This window comes from Prionailurus viverrinus, chromosome C1, assembly GCF_022837055.1.
Source record: "Prionailurus viverrinus isolate Anna chromosome C1, UM_Priviv_1.0, whole genome shotgun sequence".
In the NCBI taxonomy this organism is placed as follows: domain Eukaryota; kingdom Metazoa; phylum Chordata; class Mammalia; order Carnivora; family Felidae; genus Prionailurus; species Prionailurus viverrinus.
In genome coordinates this window covers 116963330-116987581 of record NC_062568.1, presented here as the reverse complement: position 1 = coordinate 116987581, position 24252 = coordinate 116963330, and the positions used below count along the sequence as shown (strand labels likewise).

Below are 24252 nucleotides of genomic sequence, written 5' to 3'. Positions count from 1 at the left end.
TTTCAGGGCAGAGGGGGCTTGGCGTTTTTGTTTCTGTTTCATTTTCTCAGAGGGTTACTGAAAGAAACCAGTTACGCTTCTGTACTATTCCAAATAAACAATAAACTAAACTAGTAACAGTGGAGCTGATTAGAAAAAAGTAAGGAAAAAGGATCTGAAAAAATATTCAGGACATAAAATTGTCAGAACTTGGAGACACACTAGATATGACACAGCAAAGAAGTGACTGTCAAAGATGTCTCCCCAGCTCTGCCCTTTGCAACCCAATAGAGAAACCACTCTTTGGGTGGGAAGGTGAGGTCTTCAGTCTTGAACATGAGGAGCTTCAAATGTGTGGTGGGCTGAATAATGGGTTCCAAAGATATCCAGGTCCTAATCCCTGGAATCTGTGAACGTTACCTTATATGGCAAAAGAACTTTGCAGCTGTAAATAAATTAAGAATCCTGAAATGGGGAGAGTAGCCTAGTCTACCCAGGTGAGCCCTAAACATAACCACAGGCGTCCTTATTTCTTATAAGGAAGCACAGGGAGAATTGACTGCAGAGAAAAGAAGACAATGCGATGATGGAACCTGAGAGTGGAATGATGCACTTTGAAGATGGAGGAAGAGGCCATGAACCAGGTAATACAGAAGACTACTAGAAGCTAAAATAAGCAACAAACAAACAAACAAAACCCAGATTCTCCTTCAGAGCCTTCAGAACTGTAAAAAGGTATAAATTTGTATTGTTTTAAGGCATTATGTTTATGGTAATTTGTTACAGGAGCAATAGGAACTAATACCAAATACCTCTAAAATGCCCAAGTGGGTATGTCAAGAGGGAAGCTGGGTCTGAAATCAAGTGATGTAGACTGAGGATATAAATCTTATCACTGGCACAGAAAACATAAAGAATTCAAAGAGTAGGGGTCTTGGAAAGATACAATTAAAAAAAAAAAAAAAGCTGACAAAAAAAGAACATAAAGGAGTTGTCAAATGGTCAGAGAAGAAGAAAACCAAGACAGCACAAAATAATGAAAGTCAAAATAAGAAAATATTTGAAGAGGTTTGGTCAAAATGTTGCTGAGACTTCAGTAAGATGAAGATGAAAAATGGAGGGGCACACGGGTTAAGCGTCCAACTTCAGCTCAGGTCATGATCTCACAGTTCATGAGCTCAGCCCCGCGTCGGGCTCTGTGCTGACAGCTCAGAGCCTGGAGCCTGCTTTGGATTCTGTGTCTCCTTCTCTCTCTGCCCCTCCCTTGCTTGCTCTCTGTCTCCCTCTAAAAAATAAATAAAACATTAAAAAAAAATTGTTTTTAAATGCCCATTGGTGACCTTAACACGAGAGGTTTTTCAGATAAATTATGAGGGCAGAAACAAAACCCAGTAGCCTGAGGAGAGATGAGAAAATGAGGACAGCAAGTGTAAACAACTCAAGAAGTTAGGCTGTGAAAATAAAAAAGGCTGGTAGAGAGGAGGAAATAAGATCAAGAGAGAATTTTTTAAATGGAAAGACCATGCAAACCTCAATAGGAGCGTATAAACTTTCATTCCCCCTAGCACTCTAAGAAAGTATGTGTTGCCCTACGACCTCACTATTAAAAATGTTATCAAGCTTTTGGATTTTTATTAATTTGGTAAGAACTACCATCTTAGTAGTGTTAATTTCACTCTCTTAGGAATGAAGCTATAGATCTTTTAAAACAAGAGATTAAAGGGCCCTTTGTAGGGGGTGCCTGGGTGGCTCAGTCGGTTGAGCGACCGACTTCGGCTCAGGTCATGATCTCACGGTTTGTGAGTTCGAGCCCTGCGTCGGGCTCTGTGCTGCCAGCTCAGAGCCTGGAGCCTGCTTCTGATTCTGTGTCTGCCTCTCTCTCTGACACTCCCCCACTCATGCTCTGTCTCTCTCTGCCTCAGAAATAAACATTAAAAAAAATTAAAAAAATAATAATAAAGGGCCCTTTGTATTTCTTTTTCTGTGAACTACCCATTGACAAGGCTTGCTTATTTTTAAATTGGGTTGCTAGTATTTATTTCTCTTACCTATTTCTAAAACTCTTAATGGTTTAGGAAGGTTAATCTTCTATCAGTGATATGAACTGTATACAACTTTTCATAACTTGTCTTTTGACTGTGTCTACAGTGATTTTTGTTTTGTTTTGGTCATAGTTAGAAAGACCTTTTGAACTCCAAAGTTATGAAAGAATTCTTCCATGTTTTCTTCTATTACATTTAGGTCTACATTTTCTACATTTAAATCTTTGATCCCATTTGGAATTTATCTTGGTACCAGTGATATGGATACTAAAATGAATTCTAAATAAATACCCTGATGTCCCAACATGATCATCTCTCTGCCATCAGTGATTTGAGATACTGTCACTTTTATATATCAGAAGCCTGTATATACCTGGGCCTATTTCTAGACTTACTTTTCTGTTTCACCAAATAATGTTCATAAACTAATACTTATTTAATCATTAAATCTTTACTTAAGTTTATTTTTTGAGAGAGAGAGAGAGAGCGAGCGAGCACACGTGCACGCACATGCACAGAGGAGGAGCAGAAAGAGAATCCCAAGCAGGCTCCACACTGGCAGTGCAGACCCTGATGCAGCTCAAACTCACAAACTGCGAGACCATGACCTGAGCCAAAATCAAGAGTCGAATGCTTAGACTGAGCACCCAAGCACCCCATAATCATTAAATCTCTAGAACGTATTGGTATCTGGTAGAGCACTCCTCCATCACTGCTTTTCTTTTTCGTAATTTTGATGTTGGCTCTTCTTAATCTAAGAACATAATATATCTTTCTATTTAAGTTTTCTTTTGTGTGATGGTTTGATGTTAATGGGAAGAATCTGGTAAAGGTGAAAAGGTGAAGAGGACTGCTATTCAAACATGGCAGACAAAACAAAAGATTTATGTCTATTCCTTATTAAAACCCACTGAAGTGAGAATAAAAGCTAAGGGCTGTAAATCCCAGAAGCTCAAAGAGAACACAAGTAAAAACTGACAGATACATTAGCATCATTTTTTATAAGGGGAAAAGTATACAGGGGAATTAGCAGACTGAGAACTTTCAATACCGAGTACCTACATAGAAGACAACCAAAAAGTCAGTTTATGCTAAAGAATCATGGAAAGCCTAAGTAGAAGGTGGGAAACAAAGCATGGAGCTAAATGGGTTTAATATTTGTAAAAGAATTAGTTAGATCCCTCCACTCCACCTATGTTCCCTGCTCCTCACCCCACCCCATATTCTTTTCTTATCTTATTTTGTGGAGAAAGTGAACCAAAGAGACTATGGAAACAAAGATACCAGGCACAAGCATGGAACTGGACCATTATACTGACAACAGACAATTAAGTTAAATTCCATATATTAAACAATGAACTCACCTACACATTTCCATAGTTCAGCTCCAAAAACTCTGGCAAACAGGTATGAACTACTCTACTCCACTGGTAAATAATCCCCTGGATTCTTAGCTGTACAAATTAAAAGCCCCAGAGAAAAGATCTCTAAATATTGACATTTGGAGCTTTTCTTATAATGATATGGCCAGATTCTCTACCCAGTCATCAGCGGCAAATCCCACCTATGTGTTCACAGTTTCTAACTAGTTTTGTACTGACTCATGTTTAAACATCAACAGATCACCAGACATTTAAAGAAAATATCTAACATAAACAGAAGATTAAAACAAACAAAAAAGAACTTGATGAAACAAACTACAAGAAAATTTCAAAACAAGCATGATTAATACCATTGAATAGATGAAAGACGATACTGGATCCATGAAACAAAAAGTTATTCAAATTAAAAAAAGGACAAGGTCTTAAATTCAAAACATCACAGCTGAAATAAATCAACAGGAGGAAAAGAAGATAGTTAAATCTCCCCAGAAAGTAGACAAAAATGACGAAGAAAAATAAAAGGAGTGATAGGAAAAATTTAGAGATTCAATCAAGAGGCCTAACGTTCAACTAATAAAAGTTTCAGGAAAAAAGAACAGCGAAGACTGAGGTAAGGAAAGTAACAAAAATAATACAAGAAAACTTACCCAAACAAAAGGATACGTATTTCCATATTGAGAAGGCCTAAATACTCAACAGAGTGAATACAAAAAGGCTCACACACAATGAAATCTGACAAAATCACGTGGGTTGGAAGTGGCCTTCGATTGTATTGGTAACATTTTATTTCTGGGCCAAGTGGTAAGAGCACAGGTGTTTATTATTCTTTACACCTCTATGTATGTCTGAAAGAGTTCACAATAAATTAAAACACAAAACCCAATATGAAAATAAAAACCATCTTATGGCACATTATCCTCCATATTCTGAAACTCTGCAGTAAAGAGGTTTTAAAATGTTTCCAAAGAGAAAAAAACAAGACACCTAAAAATATCAGGAATCATTACAATACTGGATTTCTCAATAGCAGCACCAGAAGCTTAAAGACACTGGAGTTATGCCTTTGTAAATCTCAAGAAAATGATCTCCAACCTAGAATTCCACACCTATCTGAACTACCAAAAAATGTAATGGTATAATAAAGACTTCAGACATGTGAGATCTTATTGGAGTCACTAAATTCAGTCAACAGAATAGTCACGGAATCCCAGGATGGGAGAAAAAGGCAAACAAATTTCAGGGCATACATGTATAGGACACATCAGATGTATACAGGACACCTACCTCTACATATGTTCTTACTGCAACATGATAATATTACAAAACTGTAAACAACCTAAATGTACAAAACAGGAGAATAGTGATAAAATCATACAACAAAATAGCAAATATAGTGGTTAAAATGAATTAGAGTTAGATGTATCAACATAATTCTCTAAAGCAATATTGAACCAAAACAATGCAAAATACTAAGTGTTAAATCACAAAAAATAGTTATATGTAGTTTATATGTTCATACATGCATAGCAAAATATTACAAGATGCAGAGAAATAATAAACCACAAATTCAGAAGGATTTATTTTTCAGGAGAAAGAAAGCTTAGTATTTTATTATAAATGAAGGAAACAAAGAATTCACCTAATATAACTCACACATTATATGAGAATGGAGGGGGAGAAGATTAAGGGGGTGGAGGTGGGTAAACATCCTAAGCAAATGAGTAGTCTCTATTTGGGATGATGAATAAGTTCTAGAAATGAATAATGGCGATGGTTGTATACCACTGTGAAAGCACTTAATGCCAATGAATTACATACTTAAAAGTAGTTAAATATTAATTTTATTATATATATTTTGTGACAATCCTAAGCAAAGTGAGGAATCGAATCTAGAACACAGGTGAAAGATTAGCTTTTGATAAGGTGGGATATCTCTTCTATTTTAATAGGAGGGAAAGGGAAAGCAGAAAAGATGTATGCAGATAAAAAGTCTGAATAGTCTTCATGAACTAGTAAGCAAGTGGACCAAAGAAAATAAGCAAGCTTTCCAGACAATGATGATGGTCCACTGGCAGGCTTATGAAACCTTAAGAAGAGACAAGCTCATAAATAATTATCAACCCCAAAATGATTTTCTAAAATATCTGCACTATGTAGTGGTTAGACAAGATTATCTCTAACAGTCCTTGGTTTATGATTTCTCTGAAATTCTAAAAGGATGACATCTACATGTCAAATGAAGGAAAACAGAGTAATTAATGGTAGATGGTATATAGTTTAAACGTTTCTTAAACTTGCCTGTTCATAGGAATTGAATCACTTGAAGTATTTATCTCAGGCCTCACTCCAGACCTAATGAATCAGAATTTCCAGGAGAGGAACCTGACATTCTAAATATGTATCTGGAACTAGCAACTCCAGATTATTCCTAGGATCTGGCATGTTTGAAAAACTCTAGCCTGGAAATGGCACTCGAAAGCAAAGAACAAGTTGAGTAGAGGAGTAGTAGGAGGGTTGGAGGGAGATAAATAGAGACCAAAGAACAGTAAAAAGTAAGACTACTTTTGGAAGCAAGAGACATAATGCCAGAGAAAACTCAACCTTTAGTAAAAATCAGAAGGCAAAGTGGGGAGGGGAGAAGGATTGTGTAATCAAGGGAGAAAATGCCTGTAAGAAAAGTTCGCTTCTCATGCATTAAAAAAAAAATTTATATAATATCTATAAAAGTTTAAGCAATTATATTTGATATACATATTGTTCTGTCAATAGATTATATAGTCCTTTAGATTAAAAACTTAACTTCACAAAGTTATCCTCTATCAATTGCTGAGAGTGACATAAGCTCAACTGTGCTCCAAATACATATACTTTTTAAGACAGTCATAAATCAGTTAAAAACTTGGAAGATAGCAGCATTATTCATAATTGCCAAAACTTGAAAGCAACCAAGATGTCCTTTAATAGGTGAATGGATACACTATAGTATACTCAGACAGGAGAATATTATTCAAAAAAAAAAAAGCTATCAATCCATGAAAAAGACATGGAGGAGCCTTAAATGCATATTATTAAGTGAAAAAAAGCCAATCTGAAAAGGCTACACACCAGGATCCCAATTATATAACATTCTGGAAAAGGCAAAACTATGGAGACCGTAAATGGTAAGTGCTTGCCAGAGGTTGGGAGAGGAAGGAAAAGAACGAAGAGGCAGAGCACAGAAGATTTTTAGGATGCAAAAATACTCTGTATGCTAACATAATGATGGATACATGTCATTATACATTTGTCCAAACCCACAGAATGTACAACACCAAGAGTTAACTATAATGTAAACTATGGACTTTGAGTGATTATGATCAGTCAATGTAGGTTCAACACCTGCTAACTAATATACCACGGGGATGGGGAGGTGGATGTTGACAGTGGAGCAGGCTGTGCATATATGGGGGCAGAGAGTATATGGGACATCTCTGTACCTTGTCCTCAATTTTGCAGTGAACCTAAAACTGATCTAAAAATTAAATTCTTCAGGGGCGTCTGGGTGGCTCAGTCGGTTCTGCATCCAACTTCAGCTCACCATTCATGGGTCGAGCCCCGCATCAGGCTCTGTGGTGACAGCTCTGAGCCTGGAGCCTGCTCTGGATTCTGTGTCTCCTTCTCTCTCTGTCCCTCCCCTACTTGTGCTCTGTCTCTTTCTCTCTCTCTCAAAAGTAAATAAACATTAAAAAATTTTTAAAAAAGAAAAAAGAAATTCTTTAAAAACAAAAGAAAACAAAACAAAACTTGGGGTGCCTGGGTGGCTCAGTCTTTTAAGTGTCTGACTCTTGATTTCAGCTCAGGTCACAATCTCGCAGTTTAGGAGTTCCAGCCCTGCGTTGGGCTCTATGCTGACGGTGAGGAGCCTGCTTAGGATTCTCTGTCTCCCTCTCTCTCTCTCAAAATAAATAAACAAACTTTTAAAAAAATTTTAAAAACTTTTTTAAATTACCCAAACCTCAGAAGAACACCAAGCTAGAAATACACTATATGGACCTCCCCCATCATCCCACCAGGCACTGAGGGCAGGGGTTAATTACTCTACAAAACTCCTGTTTTAGGAAGAAGCCTGTTTAAGCTGATTGTTTAAAAAACAGAAAGGAAAAAGCTAGCCGGCAATCTTCCTAACCTTGTGACCTGTGAATGGAAAGGCATTCCCACTTTAAAACATACAGTGAAAAAGCAGTGTGAGTCAAAATGAGTTAATTATAAGCTGTACTTAGAATGAGAGGGGAAAAAAAAGAACCAAACCTACCATTCCTATGCTGGTTTATTTTATAAAGCCAGCTACTTAAAATATTTATTTCTCCTTTTATATAACACACTGATGTGTAGATCGTAAAGAGTTTCTCAGTTATTTACCAAGCTACAAAGCACTCTACTAGTTTGACTCTATTAATTAGTACTACCAATTCACCATAAAATGTTAACTATAGTAATCAAAGATGAGGAGCACCTAAAAAGCCCATTTTAGGCCTTGCAACAACCCACAATGGAGAAATAACATTTGTTGATTTTCTCTGGGAAAGAGACATTACCGTTTTATAGTAACAAAGGTAATATTTATAAGAACTTCTACCACCACCTAAATAAAGAGCTATGATCCTCAATAACAGACTTCAATATTGTATGTATACAGAAAAAAATTTTTAAGTAGAACTGAACATATGCACATTTGCCAGATAAAACAAAATCTTACTATGGAAGATATGTTGCTTTTTAAATCAAGTGCCTCTCTCCTCCACACATACATATACACATCCTCCTTCGTATACACCCTTCGATTACTTAGTTGATCTAAGATGAAAATAGTCTCAGATGGCGATATTTAAAACAACTCCTGATTTAACTTCACTATATTTTTAGTGTTTTGTTGTTGCTGCTTTGGCTTGCAATTCATGTATAGAATTTACAATCTATAGCCTTGCTGGTCTGTGACCAGCAAAATCAGAAACATCTGGAAACCCATCAGAAATGCAGACTATAAAGCCCCACCCAGACCTACAAAATCAAAATCTGCATTTTATATACACATAAAACTTGCTTACCCTCACCTGTAGGATTTAATTCCATTCAGTGAAAGAAGAAAAAACAATTCTTCTTTGAAGATCTACCACTATTCATCCTTGGGAAAGGTCACAATCAAAATGTGACCTTCCTCATCTATAAAATGAATGCTCGGAAATGGCGCCCACCTACTCTACAATCCTGTTGGTCCATAAGATGACTAGAAGACTATTCTAATTTTCAATCAGTTTATCAACTGCCATAGGATTTTTATAAGGAGGGGAGCCAAGGATTATATACTTATTACAGAACCAAAACACTTCAAAGTTTAAAACCTTAAAAAAGTTTTTAAAGGGGTGCCTAGGTGGCTCAGTCAGTTGAGCGTCCAAACTTCGGCTCGGGTCATGATCTCACAGTTCGTGGGTTTGAGCCCTGCATCAGGACTCTGTGCTGACAGCTCGGAGTCTGGAACCTGCTTCGGATTCTGTGTCTCCCTCTCTCTCCGCCCCTCCCCTGCTTGCAATGTCTCTCAAAAATGAATAAACACTAAAAAAAATTTTTTTAAGTTTTTTAAAAAGGCAATAATTATAAGATATAACACCAAAGCAAAAAAATAATAAATTATACTTATTCCTAAAACATATATATTTTAGGGAGAAACATATTCTAAGTGGACACTAATTTTTCTCCATTCACTAAAAGATTCCACAAACTTTTTGATCAAATTGTTATTTAGCCAATGACTAAAACTTAATTAGATCTGGGGCACCTGGGTGGCTCAGGTTTGTTAAGTGTCCAACTCTTGATTTTGGCTCAGGTCATCATCTCACGGTTCAGGAGTTCAAGTCCTGTGTCGGGTTCTGTGTCAGCACAGAGCCCACTTGGGATTCTCTCTCCCTCGCTCTTCTGTGCACACACACACATGCTCTCTCTCTCAAAATAAACTTAAAAAAAAAAAAAAACTTAATTAGATCTGAATAATCCTACAGAATTATAAAAATACCATGCTGTGTCAATACACATGTAGTTCTTCAGATTAGAAACAAATTTACAAAGTTATCCTGTATCAACTGCTGAGAGTTAAGTAATCAAATTTGAGGATCAGTTTGGTGTTGCACTAGGTACTTATCATGAACTTACCTCCTTTGGTGTTAGAATATGAGTTTTATAGAATACGAAAAGAAAAAACACCTTTATGTGCATCCTTACTTTGCCACTACAATAATTTAAAAATATAAAAATAACAGGAGCTAGAATTATTCTTGCACAAAACAAACCTACATTTTACTTCCTCAAACTAGTGCAGATAAGTTCTAAAGTAGTGCTTCCCAAACCTTAATGGGTCTATAAATCACCTGCAAAAATGCAGATTCTGATTCAGAAGATGCGGGCAGGAATCTGAGAGTCTGTAGTTCTAGAAAGCTCCCTGGTGATGCCAAATTCATACACAGAGCAAAAAGCCCCATCATTTACAATATTAGGCCATGGTTTGCAAAGCATTGGTCTTGACAAGCACTGGTTTCCAAGAAGATTCCTAATTGAGCAACTTGACATTTTCTCATCCTTATCTCACGATACTTAATTCTCCATCATTCTTGAAACCCAGAAAACTTGTATCCTAAATCTTCCTTCTACCGCTCCTTCTTTTTGACCTCTTTTCCACGTTCCTCATACTTACATGTGGGTGCATCACAGGATTTCATTCTCAGCTTCATCTCTTTTCCATTCTAAGGCTGTCCCTGGATCAGCTATATGCTAATGGATCCAACCGCTCCATCCCCAGCCTACACACGTCTCCCAATCTTAGATCCATATATTCAACTACCTAATAGACATCTATAACCTTTAGTCTTCCCAGGTACCTCCAACACAAAATATCTCAACCTGAACTCATCAACTGCTTCCACCCCTAAAAACTAGCTTTTTCAAGTCTGTATTAACTTTGTGACCAGAACCACCATCTGCCCACTTATCCAAACCATATTTAAGACTCTATCCTCCCTCACCAAATGCAATTCATCTCATCTTCTAATTATTTCTCAAATTTCATTCCTTCCTCTCAATGTCAATATCAGTTTAGACATCAATCATTTCTGATCTGGTTATCATAGTCATCTAACAAGTCTTCTAGCTTCCAATCTCATTCTCTTCCTCAATCCCCTGTGAAGACATTACTGTGTAATCTTGGCAAACATAACTCGATAGCATTCCCCTATTAAAATTCACCAGTGATTCACCATTACCTTTAGAAAAAAGTGCTAACTTTCTTTAGGCATATCACATAAAACTCCTCACAATCCTGATCTTGTCTCTCTTGTCTTAACTCCCACCACCCCCCCTCAACGGTCAACATGTGTTCTTGCCATGTCAAGCTCCCTGAAAGTACCACATTCTCTAATGCCTCTGTGTGTTTGCCTAGGCTGTTTTTCTCTTTGCTTAAAATGCCCTTATTAAGCTAAGTACTAATCTTCTTTCAAGACTCTACTCAAGCATCACATGCTTTAAAATGCCTTTTCTAATCACCTTAAGTCTGTTAGGTAATACCACAAACTGTGCTCCCCGTATCACAAGGTTTCCCCTATGCATACCTCTATTCTAGTACTTAGCAAACTGTATTATAATTTTGGTCTGTACATCTCCTCCACTAGAATGAGCTCATCAATTAGTCCTTTTAAGAACAGAATGTCCAGTAGTACATGGTATGCTCTCAATAAATGCTTGCTGAATAAACTATCTTGAAATAATAGTCATAAATAATTATTATGGCTACATATTTAAACTATATAACTTCCAAAAACTGTCTAAGATAACAAAAAAGTATCTTCAATTTAAGAGGCTTCACAGAACTTCTCAAGACTTTATTAAACAAAGAAGTCCAAAATATTTAAGGTATTCACTTAATTCCCAACAACCTAAAGGTACTGATTAAAAATTAATAGCTTTTTGAATATTGTGTTAAACTGGGATATTTTAGTTTCACTAACTACAGTGTTAGACAAATAAAAGCACTCGTCTCTTCTCCAACGGCTGAAATAAAGAATTATGGTAAAATGATAGGCATATTTTTCAAGTGGCCTAGGTTAGTACCCTCACTTCTACTTACTAGCTACATGAACTTGGGTAACAAAGCCTCAGTTTCTTCAGAGGAAAACAGAGATTAAACTGCTTACCTATACCATAGGTCATTTCAAATATTCACATGTGAATGTGAAAAGATTTCTATAAACCATGAACTGCTGGATTCATTTCAACTACTGGGTTAGCTGCCATCCTAACATCTGCCAAAGATTTGACAGGTGCAAATTTCAAGTTTCATGGACTACTTCAGTCTCCCATACCCACCCCATATTTCTCCTCCAATGACTGAAAATTCACAAACAGAATTAAGTTCCAGGATTACCACTGCACAAGACTTATTCAGTAGTCCTCAATATTCTCATGTGGTTGAAGTGCTTAATGATACCTAATTTAATAATAATCTGGTATGTTCTTAAGAAGTTGTTATTTTATAAGTCCAAAGTAAATCTCAAGGTAAGTTGTTGGTACAGTCATTTAAATTTCAGCTCCATTTTTAAAAAATTGGAGGACAAAAATCAGCAGGGAATGTTTAGAGATACTTTTTTTCATTAACTATTTAGACTGGGTACTACTGACAAGCTTGATCCACTATAAACTAACATGAAAGTTAAAAAGTTACCATTACAAAGCCAAGACTTTTTCACCCAAATTTCTGGCCTCTTTCTCAAATATGCTTGTTGGTCTATCAGTAAGAGAAAATTTGCTGCATTTTCTAAACTAAAAAAGTGATGAAGCATGTTAATTCTGCTCTCAGCAGTATCTTTCTTTGTTAAATAGGGACTTATGGGGATTATGGCCTATATCAGGAAAACGGTTTTCCGTCCCTTCTCTACAATATTTATAAAAATAGGATTCTTAACCTTCAAAGGGCAAAACTCCTTTAAAAAAAAAAAAAAAGTAAAAGTAAAAAGAAAATCTACTACAAAAGTCAGCACTTCGGTACCTGATTGTGGTAACAAGGCCAAAATCCAAGACGAAGCCCTTTATTGCACATCGTGTTCCAACATCTTGGGCAGCCCCATCTTGCGACCTCTCCAGATTGGCTGCTCCTGCTCTCTCTACTGCAGAGAGAACTTCAATTAGAGAAATTCTGAAGCTCATGAATCTAAACTGGATACTCCCCTCACTGGAGGCAAGGATGGGAAGAATCATTAAAAAGATTCAAGTTAGAGGAGGTTTCAAATAAATCCAAGTGGCTTGAAACCACTCTAATGCAGGCAGGCAGCTGAGAGTCTTATTATGCAACAGTCTATTTACCTAAAAAAAAAAAGTCTTAAGGAAAAGAATGGCCGCAAATTATTAGATAACCTGAGAAAACAGGTTATATAATCATAAATCTCTAAAAAGCCAAATATTCTCCACTAAACTTGCATAGAATTTACATCTATGATACAAACTTATAGCTGACCATTCATATTCACAATTCTTATGAGAAAAGGAAGTTAAGAAAATAACTAGGACATGTTATTTACTTCTTTCTATACCCTAAAATAACTTCATTCAAAAAAATGTTCAGTTAAAAACCACTGTTAGGAAGGAGAGATTTCCCTGCTGACTTAAGCCTAGCTGCCCAAGCAAGGCTTTAGAAAATGTCTTCACCTACAACAGTGCATAGGCAGAAGGAGCAGAGGCTATGGCGGTCTTCCTAGTGACACTTCCAAGTCATATAAATGGGATATGTTTCTGGGATAGACTGCCAACAAGTTACTGAAAGAAGAGAAACAAAAACAGCAAAAACCTGGCAAATAAATAGGTCAATGCCCTCATGTGTTGTATCATGCCGTAAGCCAGTCTTAACTAAAGTTACCTAGATGCTACCAGCTCTAAATCACATCCTCCACGCTAACATTACCTGGTTTGTGAAAGACTGGATTCACAAATTCAAGCTGGTTTTCCATAAAGACTCGTAATTATGTACAACATATATAAAGCATTTCTTAGACCCAGTAACAAGCCACATCCCCAAGAACTTCAGCAATTAAGACTTTTCGATGAAAGCAATAAACTAACAATGTGAATCCCCTTTACCACCGTGAATTTTTATCAAGTGTGCTGGTATGTGCAAACAAAACAGAATGAGGTTAATACTGTCAAGATACTGTATTTACTAAATAATTTAACAGCGATTTTATCTTACCTGAGTGTGAAAATTTGAAATGGTGGTTGTTTCGATATCTTTCTTGCCCAGAATCTCCATTTTCACAGGAGTGTTGGGGAAATTAAAAGCAAAGTAGTCCAGGAAGTCTGGGAGATAAGCAGCCGCTCCATGCACTATTGCTAAAGCATAGTAAGCAGCATTTTTCTCATTTTCACTGAATGTCAAAGCAAGAAACTCCTCAGAAAATCTCTCCATCTCCATTGGAGACAAAAATGAGAGTTCATCCATGTAAGCATGAAGGACAAGTGCACCACCATTGGACTGGTGTTCCTCATGAATAAAGTTGCTAAATTTAGTACCTGTTTTTAAGAAATTTCTACGAATAGAATGTTCCTGGTGAGTCATAAAAGGTGTTTGTACTCCCTGGGGTACCCGATATTCTTGCATGCCCAAATTTAATCGGCACAGCTGTTCATCTTTCAGATACCTGAAGGACTCCTTATTTACTCCTGAAGTGCTATTTATTTGTCCTTGGGTGAGGATTTCCTTACTGATGCGGGTCAGGCCAGCACAGACGGTTTGTACTTCCTTATTGTACATTTTAAGGCGTCTTCCTCGCATATCTTCTCGGTGTTTCTTTTTCTTTTTCTTCTTTATTTTCTTCAAGACAAAATCATCAGCTCTCTGGGTTTTACCATTTTCATCTGGTGTTTCTGGCCACAATAATTAAAAAGAAGTTAGTTGCTAGGCCTAGTGTTAACATACAAACTTCTTAAGGTACTTGATCTCAAATTAAATGGCCTATTCTGTTTCTCTGAATTTGCCACGTTTGTAAAATGAATGAGACAAAGATCTTAAAACACAATTATATTCTGGGTTGAAAACTATGCTAAAAAGTAGATAATGGGAATGTAAGCATATAATTTGACTTGCAATCAAAAGTAAAGGAAATATCCAAGTAATTTCACATATGCCATACTATATGGAATATCCGTTCAGTAACCACTGTAAAATCTAAACTGAAGCCTGTCATATTTTGCCATGACACATACAGGCAAATCAAACAAAGGCAAATTAAGCTGTAAGACACCATTCTGCCTACCAAACTGGCATAAACTTTTCTTTTTTCGGCATTTTCATATACTGTTGCTGGAAGGATAAACCAGTACAAATTTCACGAAGGGCAATTTGGCACCCACCAAAATGGGTATATACACCAAAAGCCTTGAAAATGTTTTAATTCTCAGACCCAGAAATTCCACTCCCAAGGAAAAATTACCTGAGGAAATAACTGAAGATACACAAAAATATCCACGGCAGTTATTTAGGGACTCCCCTAAATATCTATTCTAAGTACTAGGATATTGATTAAACTCTGGTAATTACATACTGACAAAATACTACCCACCCATTGTAAGTTATATTAGAGATGAAATAACTGATGGATTACAAGGTTATAAAATGCTTACACTGCCAATCTTCCAGGAAGCATTCTCTAACAAATTCATCTCTACCCAATCTGGACAGCTACTGCTACCAAGTGCTTCGTTAGTGCTGTACTTCCCTATCACAGCTCTTAACCGCATTCTGTGTTATCACGTATCTAATCTTCTACCTCTCCTCTAGACTATAAACAATCTAAGAAATATAGATCTTACCTTTCTTTCCAGAGCATCTAACATGTGTATAATCTGACTCCATGTTTATAGTAAACATACATTAAGTACCCACTAAGTGCCAGGGACATTTCTGGGCACTGGGGATATGGTGCTAAAACAGACACAATCTAATCTCCACTCTCTTCAACTTTACAATCTAGTTTGACAAGAAAAACAAAGTATCAGTAAGCTACTCTAGATGCAGAGGAAACTTCTCTTTGGGAGGTGACGTTTAGGGTGAGTCCTAAAGTAATAAAACAAGCCAGGCATGTTTTCTAGGGGAAAATATACCAGGGAGAGGCAAAGGACCTAAAGACAGGAAAAAATCTGTATGTTTTGCACATATACAACACAGAAGAATATCTGAAGAAATACATACCAAAGTGTTAATGGTAGTTATCTAGACTGGAAGAATTATAAATATCTGTCTTTTTTGCTTATCTGTATTTTCTAATTTCCTACTATAAACATATATTACTTTTAAAACTAAAAATTCATCTTTAATTTTTAAGGGATCATCATGGATTGACAAAGCCAAAATAAAATAGCATTGCTCATTTACTAGACGTTAAAGATCTCTAGCAAGAAATCTTTAGGATTAAATAGTCCTGACCAACCTTTCAAGCTCGATGTGGTATTTACTATAGAATTTGTCCACCCAACAACAGTATTTCTGACACAATTCAAGTAATTCAGTGTTAAGACAGATACTCCAATTAATCCTATCGCTACACCTGGGAAGAAAAAGTTCAACAAAATTTACAGTAAATAATTTATTGGTATAATATGCAAATATGATAGTTGCAGTACTCTATACAAAATTATTCCAAATCGCCAACTATTACAAGTTATAAAAACTTCTAAAGAAAATATAAGTCAAAAACTTTAGTGTATAGATACCAAATGACTTGCATTCTGTTTAGTATCTGTTTTTAAACAAAAAGAAAACCCTTCATTTGCAAACATCACTTGTAATGAAACTGAGATCATACACCAAAATTATACATGTAATCGGATTGCTTAAATTGCCAAGAGAAAAAGCAGTCCATCTTTTACTCTATATACAACTAAATATTTGACAATTTGTTAAAACACTTAGTCATTTCTATTTCTTACAAATAAAATTAATCTAAACACTTTTCCTGCATTAAAAATTGGTAATTTAGGCAATTCTCCCAAGCAACTAAATGTTAATGCCATTAAATATAAAGGTTAGACCAATTTTCAAAGAGTCCTCTAATTACCCTCTGCTAAATGTTTTAGCAGCTTCATGGGGAAAAAAAAGAAAAGAAAAGAAAAGAAAAGAAAAGAAAAGAAAAGAAAATATCTTTGAATAGATCCTGTTATTTTAAGCTTCAGAGGAGGTATTTGGTATGCAGGAAATGAATTGTGACCTAGATCTGCCACTGAAATTAACACCAAGAAGGTGCTGCCTTGATTGTAACACATTTTCTATATTACTATCAGCTTACCAATGGTATTTCTAACATGGCCAAGTCTCTGTGGGTTTTATTCCAAACACATTTCAACATGGCCCATCAAAAAAACCACTGTACAGGGAAATGAAAAGGACCTTAAATTGATCGTAATCTCATATTTCAACATAATAAAAGTTTAAATATAAAATAAATTTCAATCCTTCTCCTCGTTAATCCTGTTTTTCAAAGTTTTATTCTTAATCTAAGGCTGCATATAGCGAGCTCACCTTTGCTTATAGAGAAATGGGAGCCTACTTGTGTCATACTAGGTAATGAATTTCAATGAATAAACAAAATTTACTTTTGAATAATTGTGATGACAACTAATTGAAAATGACATACATATACAAACTTGTTAAAGGTTATTACAGTAAGATAGCCCTTGCTGCACTGTAAGAATGTCACGGTTGTCCTGCCTTGAAATAAAAACATTAAAATTCAATGTCTTTGCAATATAAATGTATCAAATCAATATGCTGTACACCTTACACAATGTTACATGTCAGTTATATCTCAATTTTAAAAAGTACCAATGTCTAAAGTTTTCACAATCTTTCCATTCCTGAGTTGACTGCTTTAGCTTTCCAACAGAGAACATATTCAGGAAATAACATTTTGAGTATTCCCCTCTAGTGCAAAAGCTCAAATTTATCAACAGTTCTTTTACAGAAAAAGAGCCAAGCTACTCTATTATCTGTGATTAAGGAAAGCTTTCATATATCAGACTATGAGAGTAAATATAAAGAGAAGCATGTAAGTCTACAAAGGAAGATACATTTATCTGAGAGACAAACTGCTGCCTTAAAAAATGTCATTATAACTATGACTAGATTAATACATGACACTATCAATAAAATCCTCATAGGTGCTAAAATTGTCAACTATCAAATAGCCTCATTTAACATCACTATTGAAAAAGTTCATTAATGCAAAAATATTTAGCTTTCCAAATATTACAAAACTTAAACTACTATCACCTTGAATTATACCTAGAACTGAAAAAAATGTAATATCCTCAATTCTTAAAAATCATGGTGGATATACATTTTCAAAGCAAGTACAATTTTTTAGATTTTATTACTCATAATAAAAAAAAAAAGGCTAAAGTTTTCTGTCTTATTAGGGGTCCTTCCCATTTCATATAAAAACCTGACTAAAAAGATCATTGTATGTTTATAACACTGCCTTACTTTACCACCACCACCCCCATCCCTTTACATTATGCTGCTTAAGAGTGGCTGGCTGGAGGGGCGCCTGGGTGGCGCAGTCGGTTAAGCGTCCGACTTCAGCCGGGTCACGATCTCGCAGTCCGTGAGTTCGAGCCCCGCGTCGGGCTCTGGGCTGATGGCTCAGAGCCTGGAGCCTGTTTCCGATTCTGTGTCTCCCTCTCTCTCTGCCCCTCGCCCGTTCATGCTCTGTCTCTCTCTGTCCCAAAAATAAATAAACGTTGAAAAAAAAAAAAAAAAAAAAGAGTGGCTGGCTGGATTTGAATCCCTGCCCCTAGACCTTCCGCTCAAAATATTACCTTTCGCAACTTCATTTCTTTGCACCTTGTTCCTCATTGGTAAAATGGGGGAAAGTAACAGTACCTCCTCATAAAATCAGTGTGCACAGTAAATGAAACAAAGTACATAAAGTACTTAGAATAGTCCTGGAACATAACAAATACTCAATACATGTTAACTATTATTACCCCCAAAATAGTTGAACGACAGAGGCAGTACACAGTGCTAGAAGAGCAGGTGCTTTACAGTTAGAGACCTAGCTTAATGTCCCAGCCCTAGTGCTTCCTGCTTAAGGGCTCTGGACAAGCTCTTAAGTCTCTTTAAACTTCAATTTTCTCATCTTAAGATGTTAATTCTAGTATCTACCTCACAGAGCTATTGTAAGGATTAAAAAAGACAATAAATATAAGACCATCATCACACTACTGAAAACACAGTAAGTGTCACCATCATTATTATCATTTTCCCAATGATATTTGATAACATTCCTTGAAATAATTGGCAATTATCTCTGGGATATCAAAATTAGAGGCAGAAATTACCGACCTACAATACAATGTAGTGTATTCTAAGAGAACCCAATAAAAGGACAAAAACCTCTGAAAGAGGGAAGAAAATAATTATTCACCAAGGATCTATTAGGCATCATATATGCGATCTCATTTTAATCCTCACACAAAATCAGCGAAGTAGATATTAAGTCCATTTTATGGAGAAGAAAACAGCTTGATATAAGATGTTCTGTTATCGTAGGTCCCAGAACTAGTGGGTGACAACCAACATTCAAACGCTCATCTTGTCGGATTCCAAAACTCAAACTTTTCCCATACACTACTACACTACACTCTTCCTTTCTGCCTTCTCAATCAACCCCTCTCTACAACACCTCCTGTGAGATGATCAACTAAAATTACCTGGTTACAATTAATGGAACTTGAGAAGGACAAGGACCTAAAAGAATCTCCAATAAAGGGAGCATTATGTCATTCAACAAATATTTTACTGAGTGCCCATTACATGATAATTCTGCATGATCACAAAGATGGCATTATTTATGTTATGCAAAAATGTCATGCCTTATAGACTTTCCCCATCCCCTCTCTAGGTGGGTGAGGAAGATATCAGTCCTTGAAGTTGTTGCTCTGATAAATGAGACTATCTATTTATTTTACTTCTCTGTATAATCAATCCCCAAATAATTCCTCACTCCTATCACCAAACAGAACTTGGATTTTAAATTCCTGCCAACAGCTTTCTGACATCACAGAAAATTTCAATTAGTTGTCTGACTTGGGGACACTCCCTGTGATAGAAATTGGGCAATTGGTCAAAGATGAAAAAAACGTGAGAAAGGAAGGCTGACTCACAAGTGAATACAAAAGAGCAATCCTGTCATTTAATGACACTAAAGAAAAGAGCCAGGGGGATGGACTCCCCCCTTGCCTTTTTTTTTTAACAAAATATTGAAATATTATTAAAATCATAAATTTACTAAGCAAGAATTTAAAATAATCTTTGAGCAAGTTTGTTCTATGTTTTATGAGCGATAAAAGAAGAAAAAAAATTCAGGTTTCAAAATACCAAGATAACTATCAGTTGAAACGAAACTTGAACCTGTTGTTTACAAGAAATAAAAAAACATTTTAATATCTCTTTATTAACTTAACAATCCAAATGGGCTTAGTGAAAAGCGAAGTGGACCACAAATCAAAAAAAAAAAAAAAAAAAAGGGTCCTAGGGGCACCTGGGAGGCTCAGTTAAGGGTCCAGGTCATGGTCCCAGAGTTGTGGGATCGAGCCCAATAGGGCTCCGAGCTCAGCACGATGCCTGCTTGAGAATCTGTCTCTCCCTCCGCCCCTCTCTTCTGCTTGCATGCCCTCTAAAATAAAAAACTTAAACAAAAAGAAAACAAAAAAGGGGGTCCTAGATTCAGTTCTATCGCTTACTAACTAGAAAATCTTAAGCATGTCACTTCACCTCTTCAAATCTCACTTTAGTTCCCATCTTAGAGACGAGAAATTGTTGTTTCAGCTATTTATAAGCAACTCCAAACATCTGGAATCTGAAATTTGTGATTAACTTATACATGAAGTTGGATTCAATACAGTTGGGCTGGTGTGAAGGAACGTCTTTCAGCTGAATGATCTATCTCTGAGATTGGCAAACTGTAGTGCAAAAACTACCACAGATGATACATTTGAACGAGTGGAGTAATGTCACAAAAAAGCTTTATTTCTGGACACTGAATTTAAATTTCTCATGATTTCCACATCAGGGATTTTCTTCAACCATTTTAAATGTAAAAACCAGGGGCATCTGGGTGACTCAGTCAGTTAAGCAAGCGACTCTTGATGTGGCTCAGATCACCATCTTCTGGTTCATGGGTTTGAGCCCCATGTCAGACTCCATGCTGACAGCTCAGAGCCTGCTGAGGATTCTCTGTCTCCTTCTCTCTCTGCCCCTTTTGCGTGTGTGCTCGCTCTTGCACTCTCTCAAAATGAATAAACATTTAAAAAATAAATAAAAAATAAAATGTAAAAACCATCTTTATTTGACAAGTCATACAAAAACAGGTAGTAGAACTGATATTTTAAAAATGTGTAAAAGCCATCCAATAGAAGAATAGTCTTCAACAAAGGTGCTGGAAAAATTCAACATCCATAGGCAAAAAATATGAACCTGGACCTAAACACCTCACACCTTACACAAAACTAACTTAAATGAATCAGAGATGCACATTAAAAATTACAATTGTAAGAGGAAAAAAAAATAGAAGAAAATCTTTGAGACCTGAGTTTTGAGACCAAGACATGACACCAAAAGCATGATCCATAAAAGGGAAAAAAAAAAAATCAGTAAATTAGACCTCACAAAATTTACTTTAGCTCTAACTACTAACCTCCCTGTTAAAGGAGGGAAAGACAAGCAACAAAAGTGGGAGGAAATATTTGCAAACCATATATCTGACAAAGGACTCATACCTGTAATATACAAAGAATTCTCAAAAAAATTCTGTAAAAAACAATTCAATTAGAAAATGAGCAAAAGACAAAAGACATCTTACTGATGAAGATATATGGCCAGCAAATGATGACAAAAAAAGATGTTAAATATCACTAGCCACTAGGGAAATGCAGCTTAAGTCCATGATGAAGTATTACTACACATCTATTAGAATAAATAAAAGAAAAATAGTAACAAAACCAGATACTGGCAAGGATGTGAACAAAGTGGAATTTTCATACGCTGCTGGTAGGAATGTAAAATTGTACAGATATTTTAGGAAATAGTTTGGTAATAGCTTAAAAAAAAAAACAAAACTAAACATACATTTACCACATGACCTAGCAATTGCATTCCCCGAGAAATGAAAATTTACATCCACACAAAAACCTGAATGTGAACATTCACAGAAGCTTTATTCTAATACACAAACTGGAAACGATCAAAATGTCATCTTAGGAGGTGAATGGTTAAACTGTGGTATATCCATAACCTAGAATACGACTGGGCAATGAAAAGGACTGAGCTATTGATACATAAAACTTGAATGGATCTGAAGAACACCATGCTAAGTGGGGGGGAAAAAAAGCTTCAAACTATCACACACTGTATTATTCCCTTTATAACATTCTCAAAATGATGAAATTATTGAGAACAGACTGGTGGTTGCTAGCAGTTAGGGAAGGGAGAGAAACATAGGTGTCTAAGACTTTCAAGAGATTACCACAAAGGGGGATCTTTGTGGTGATGGAATAGTTGTGGATCTTGATTGCAGTAGTGGTTAAACTAATCTACAGGTGATAAAATGGCACAATTATGCACACACCATTGCACCACTGTCAATTTCCTGGTGTTGATATTATACAATAGTTATGTAACACATAACCATTTGGAAAAACTAATGAAGGGTAAAAACTTCTCTGTACTATTTTTGCAATTTCTGGTGAATATATAATTACCTCAAAATAAAAAGTCAGGAGAGTTTCTGAAAATCTGAGAATAAGGGAGGGAAGACCTAGCTCTGTGAATAGCCAGGGTCTAGCCACTCTTCTTATTAATCTTAGACTTGTTTCAAGGACCAAGTATGATAAAAGGCAGTTTTAAAAGTGTCTAATATCAGCCAGATACTGTTTTAAGTACTTTCCACATATTGCCCCATTTAATCTACATAACCTTGTAAAAAGAAGTACTACAACCCCTTTGTACAGACAGGAAACTGAAAGAGGTTAAAGTAATTTGCCCAGGATCAAACAGTAAGTAATAGAGCCACAAGTTAAACTTAGATTGACTCCAGAGGCATGCCTCCTCCACACCACTGTAACAAATATAAAGATGTTCAGCCAAAAAAAAAAGGTATCGATCAAAGTGTGTGCAAAAGCCTGGATTAAACAAGGGTAAATCAGGTTGTTTTCTGTAAGGTTCTCAGAACTTTTAAAATGCCAGTGTATATCTTGTATCTAGAAGGCTACAAGATATACTTTTTCCTACATTCCAGTGTATATGACCACACAGCCCTTTCCCTGCAGAATATATAATCCAACAGTCCCTCATTCAAAAGTTAAAACGTTTAGGGGCGTCTGGGTGGCTCAGTCGGTTAAGCATTCCACTCTTGATTTCGGCTCAGGTCATGATCTTACCGTTTCTGAGTTCAAGCCCCAAGCCAGGCTCTGCCCAGACAGGGTGGAGCCTGCTTGGAATTCTCTCTCCCTCTCTCTCTCTCTCTCTCTCTTTCTCTCTCTATGCCCCTCCCTGTGCCCTTGCATGGCACTTTCTCTCAAAAATAAACATTTTTTTTAGAAAGTTAAAATGTTTAAACTAGACTTATTATGGTGATCCTTCTGCAATATATACAAATAGGGAATCGTGTTGTACACCTGAAACTAATATAACATTACATGCCTACTGTGTTTCAATTAACAAAAAAAGATAAGATGTTTAAATTACCCGATCTTAACCTTAACCCACCTCTTCACATATTGGCAAACTACAAATTACAAATGCTTCAAGCTACATTGTCCAATAAGTTAATCAGAATTAAATAAAATTTAAAATGAGATTCCTCAATCATACCAGCCACATAAAAGCCTTCAAAACTTGTTTCAAGAGCCGCATATGCCCAGTGGCTACCATACTGTACAGCAAGCACAAATACAGAACATTTCCATCACTAGAGAAAGTTCTGTCAGACAACACTGAGTTAAAGGTTTGTTTTTGTCTGTTTTTTAAAGAACACTGGGCCTGTGAGTCCTCAGAGAAGCGCCCTGTTGTTTATTATACATGTAATTACCACCATCCCTCCATAAAAAGGGGCTAGGTCAGAAACTTTTGATGGTGCTGGCTACTGTCATTCTGATTCCAAGGCAAAGGGAAGGAGTAAGCAAGGAAAGGGGAAAAGTAAATAGCATAAAAAAAGAAAGGAACAACATGCAGCTAGGGGAAGACGCTTGAACTGGGATTCAAGAGATCTGGGTTCTACTTCCTGTGGTGCCAATGATTCATTAAAAGAAAAAATTTTTAATGTTTGTACTTGGTACTAATTGTAACTTAATTAGACAAGTCACCTCACTACTTTGGGCCACAGTTTCCTCTTCCACAATACAAATTTAAATTGGATGATCTCTAAGATTCCCTCCAAATCTGTGTGGTTAAAACACACACACAGAAGAAACGAGGTGAGAAATAAAAGAGAACAAGATCATCACATATTGGTGGTGGAAACTGGCACTCCTCTCAGCTTGGCACAAGTTTTATTCCTGATAATAACACCTGGATACCACCAAAGTTAGAAAGATTTAATTCAGTAAGTATTTTTTGAGCAATTATTTGCAAAACACTGCACTATTTGTACGTAGAACCACAAAAAACTGGAGTCAAGACCAAGTACGTGGAAGAAATCCAAGACTCAGAAAACTTTACATTGAAAGACTTGTTCATTAACATGTAATACCCCATCTGGCCCAATGCGACTATATAAGCATCTTAAAAT

At 36.2% G+C, this 24252-nt stretch overlaps 1 protein-coding gene across 1 annotated transcript in view; it reads right to left on the bottom strand.

Annotated features, from left to right (window-relative positions):
- RSBN1 (round spermatid basic protein 1) overlaps positions 1-24252 on the bottom strand; it is a 47642-nt gene that overhangs the window by 21642 nt on the left and 1748 nt on the right. The window contains exon 2 of the mRNA XM_047872893.1: positions 13662-14335. Within this exon, the coding sequence (XP_047728849.1) occupies positions 13662-14335 (674 nt within the window). The remainder of the gene's footprint in view (positions 1-13661; positions 14336-24252) is intronic.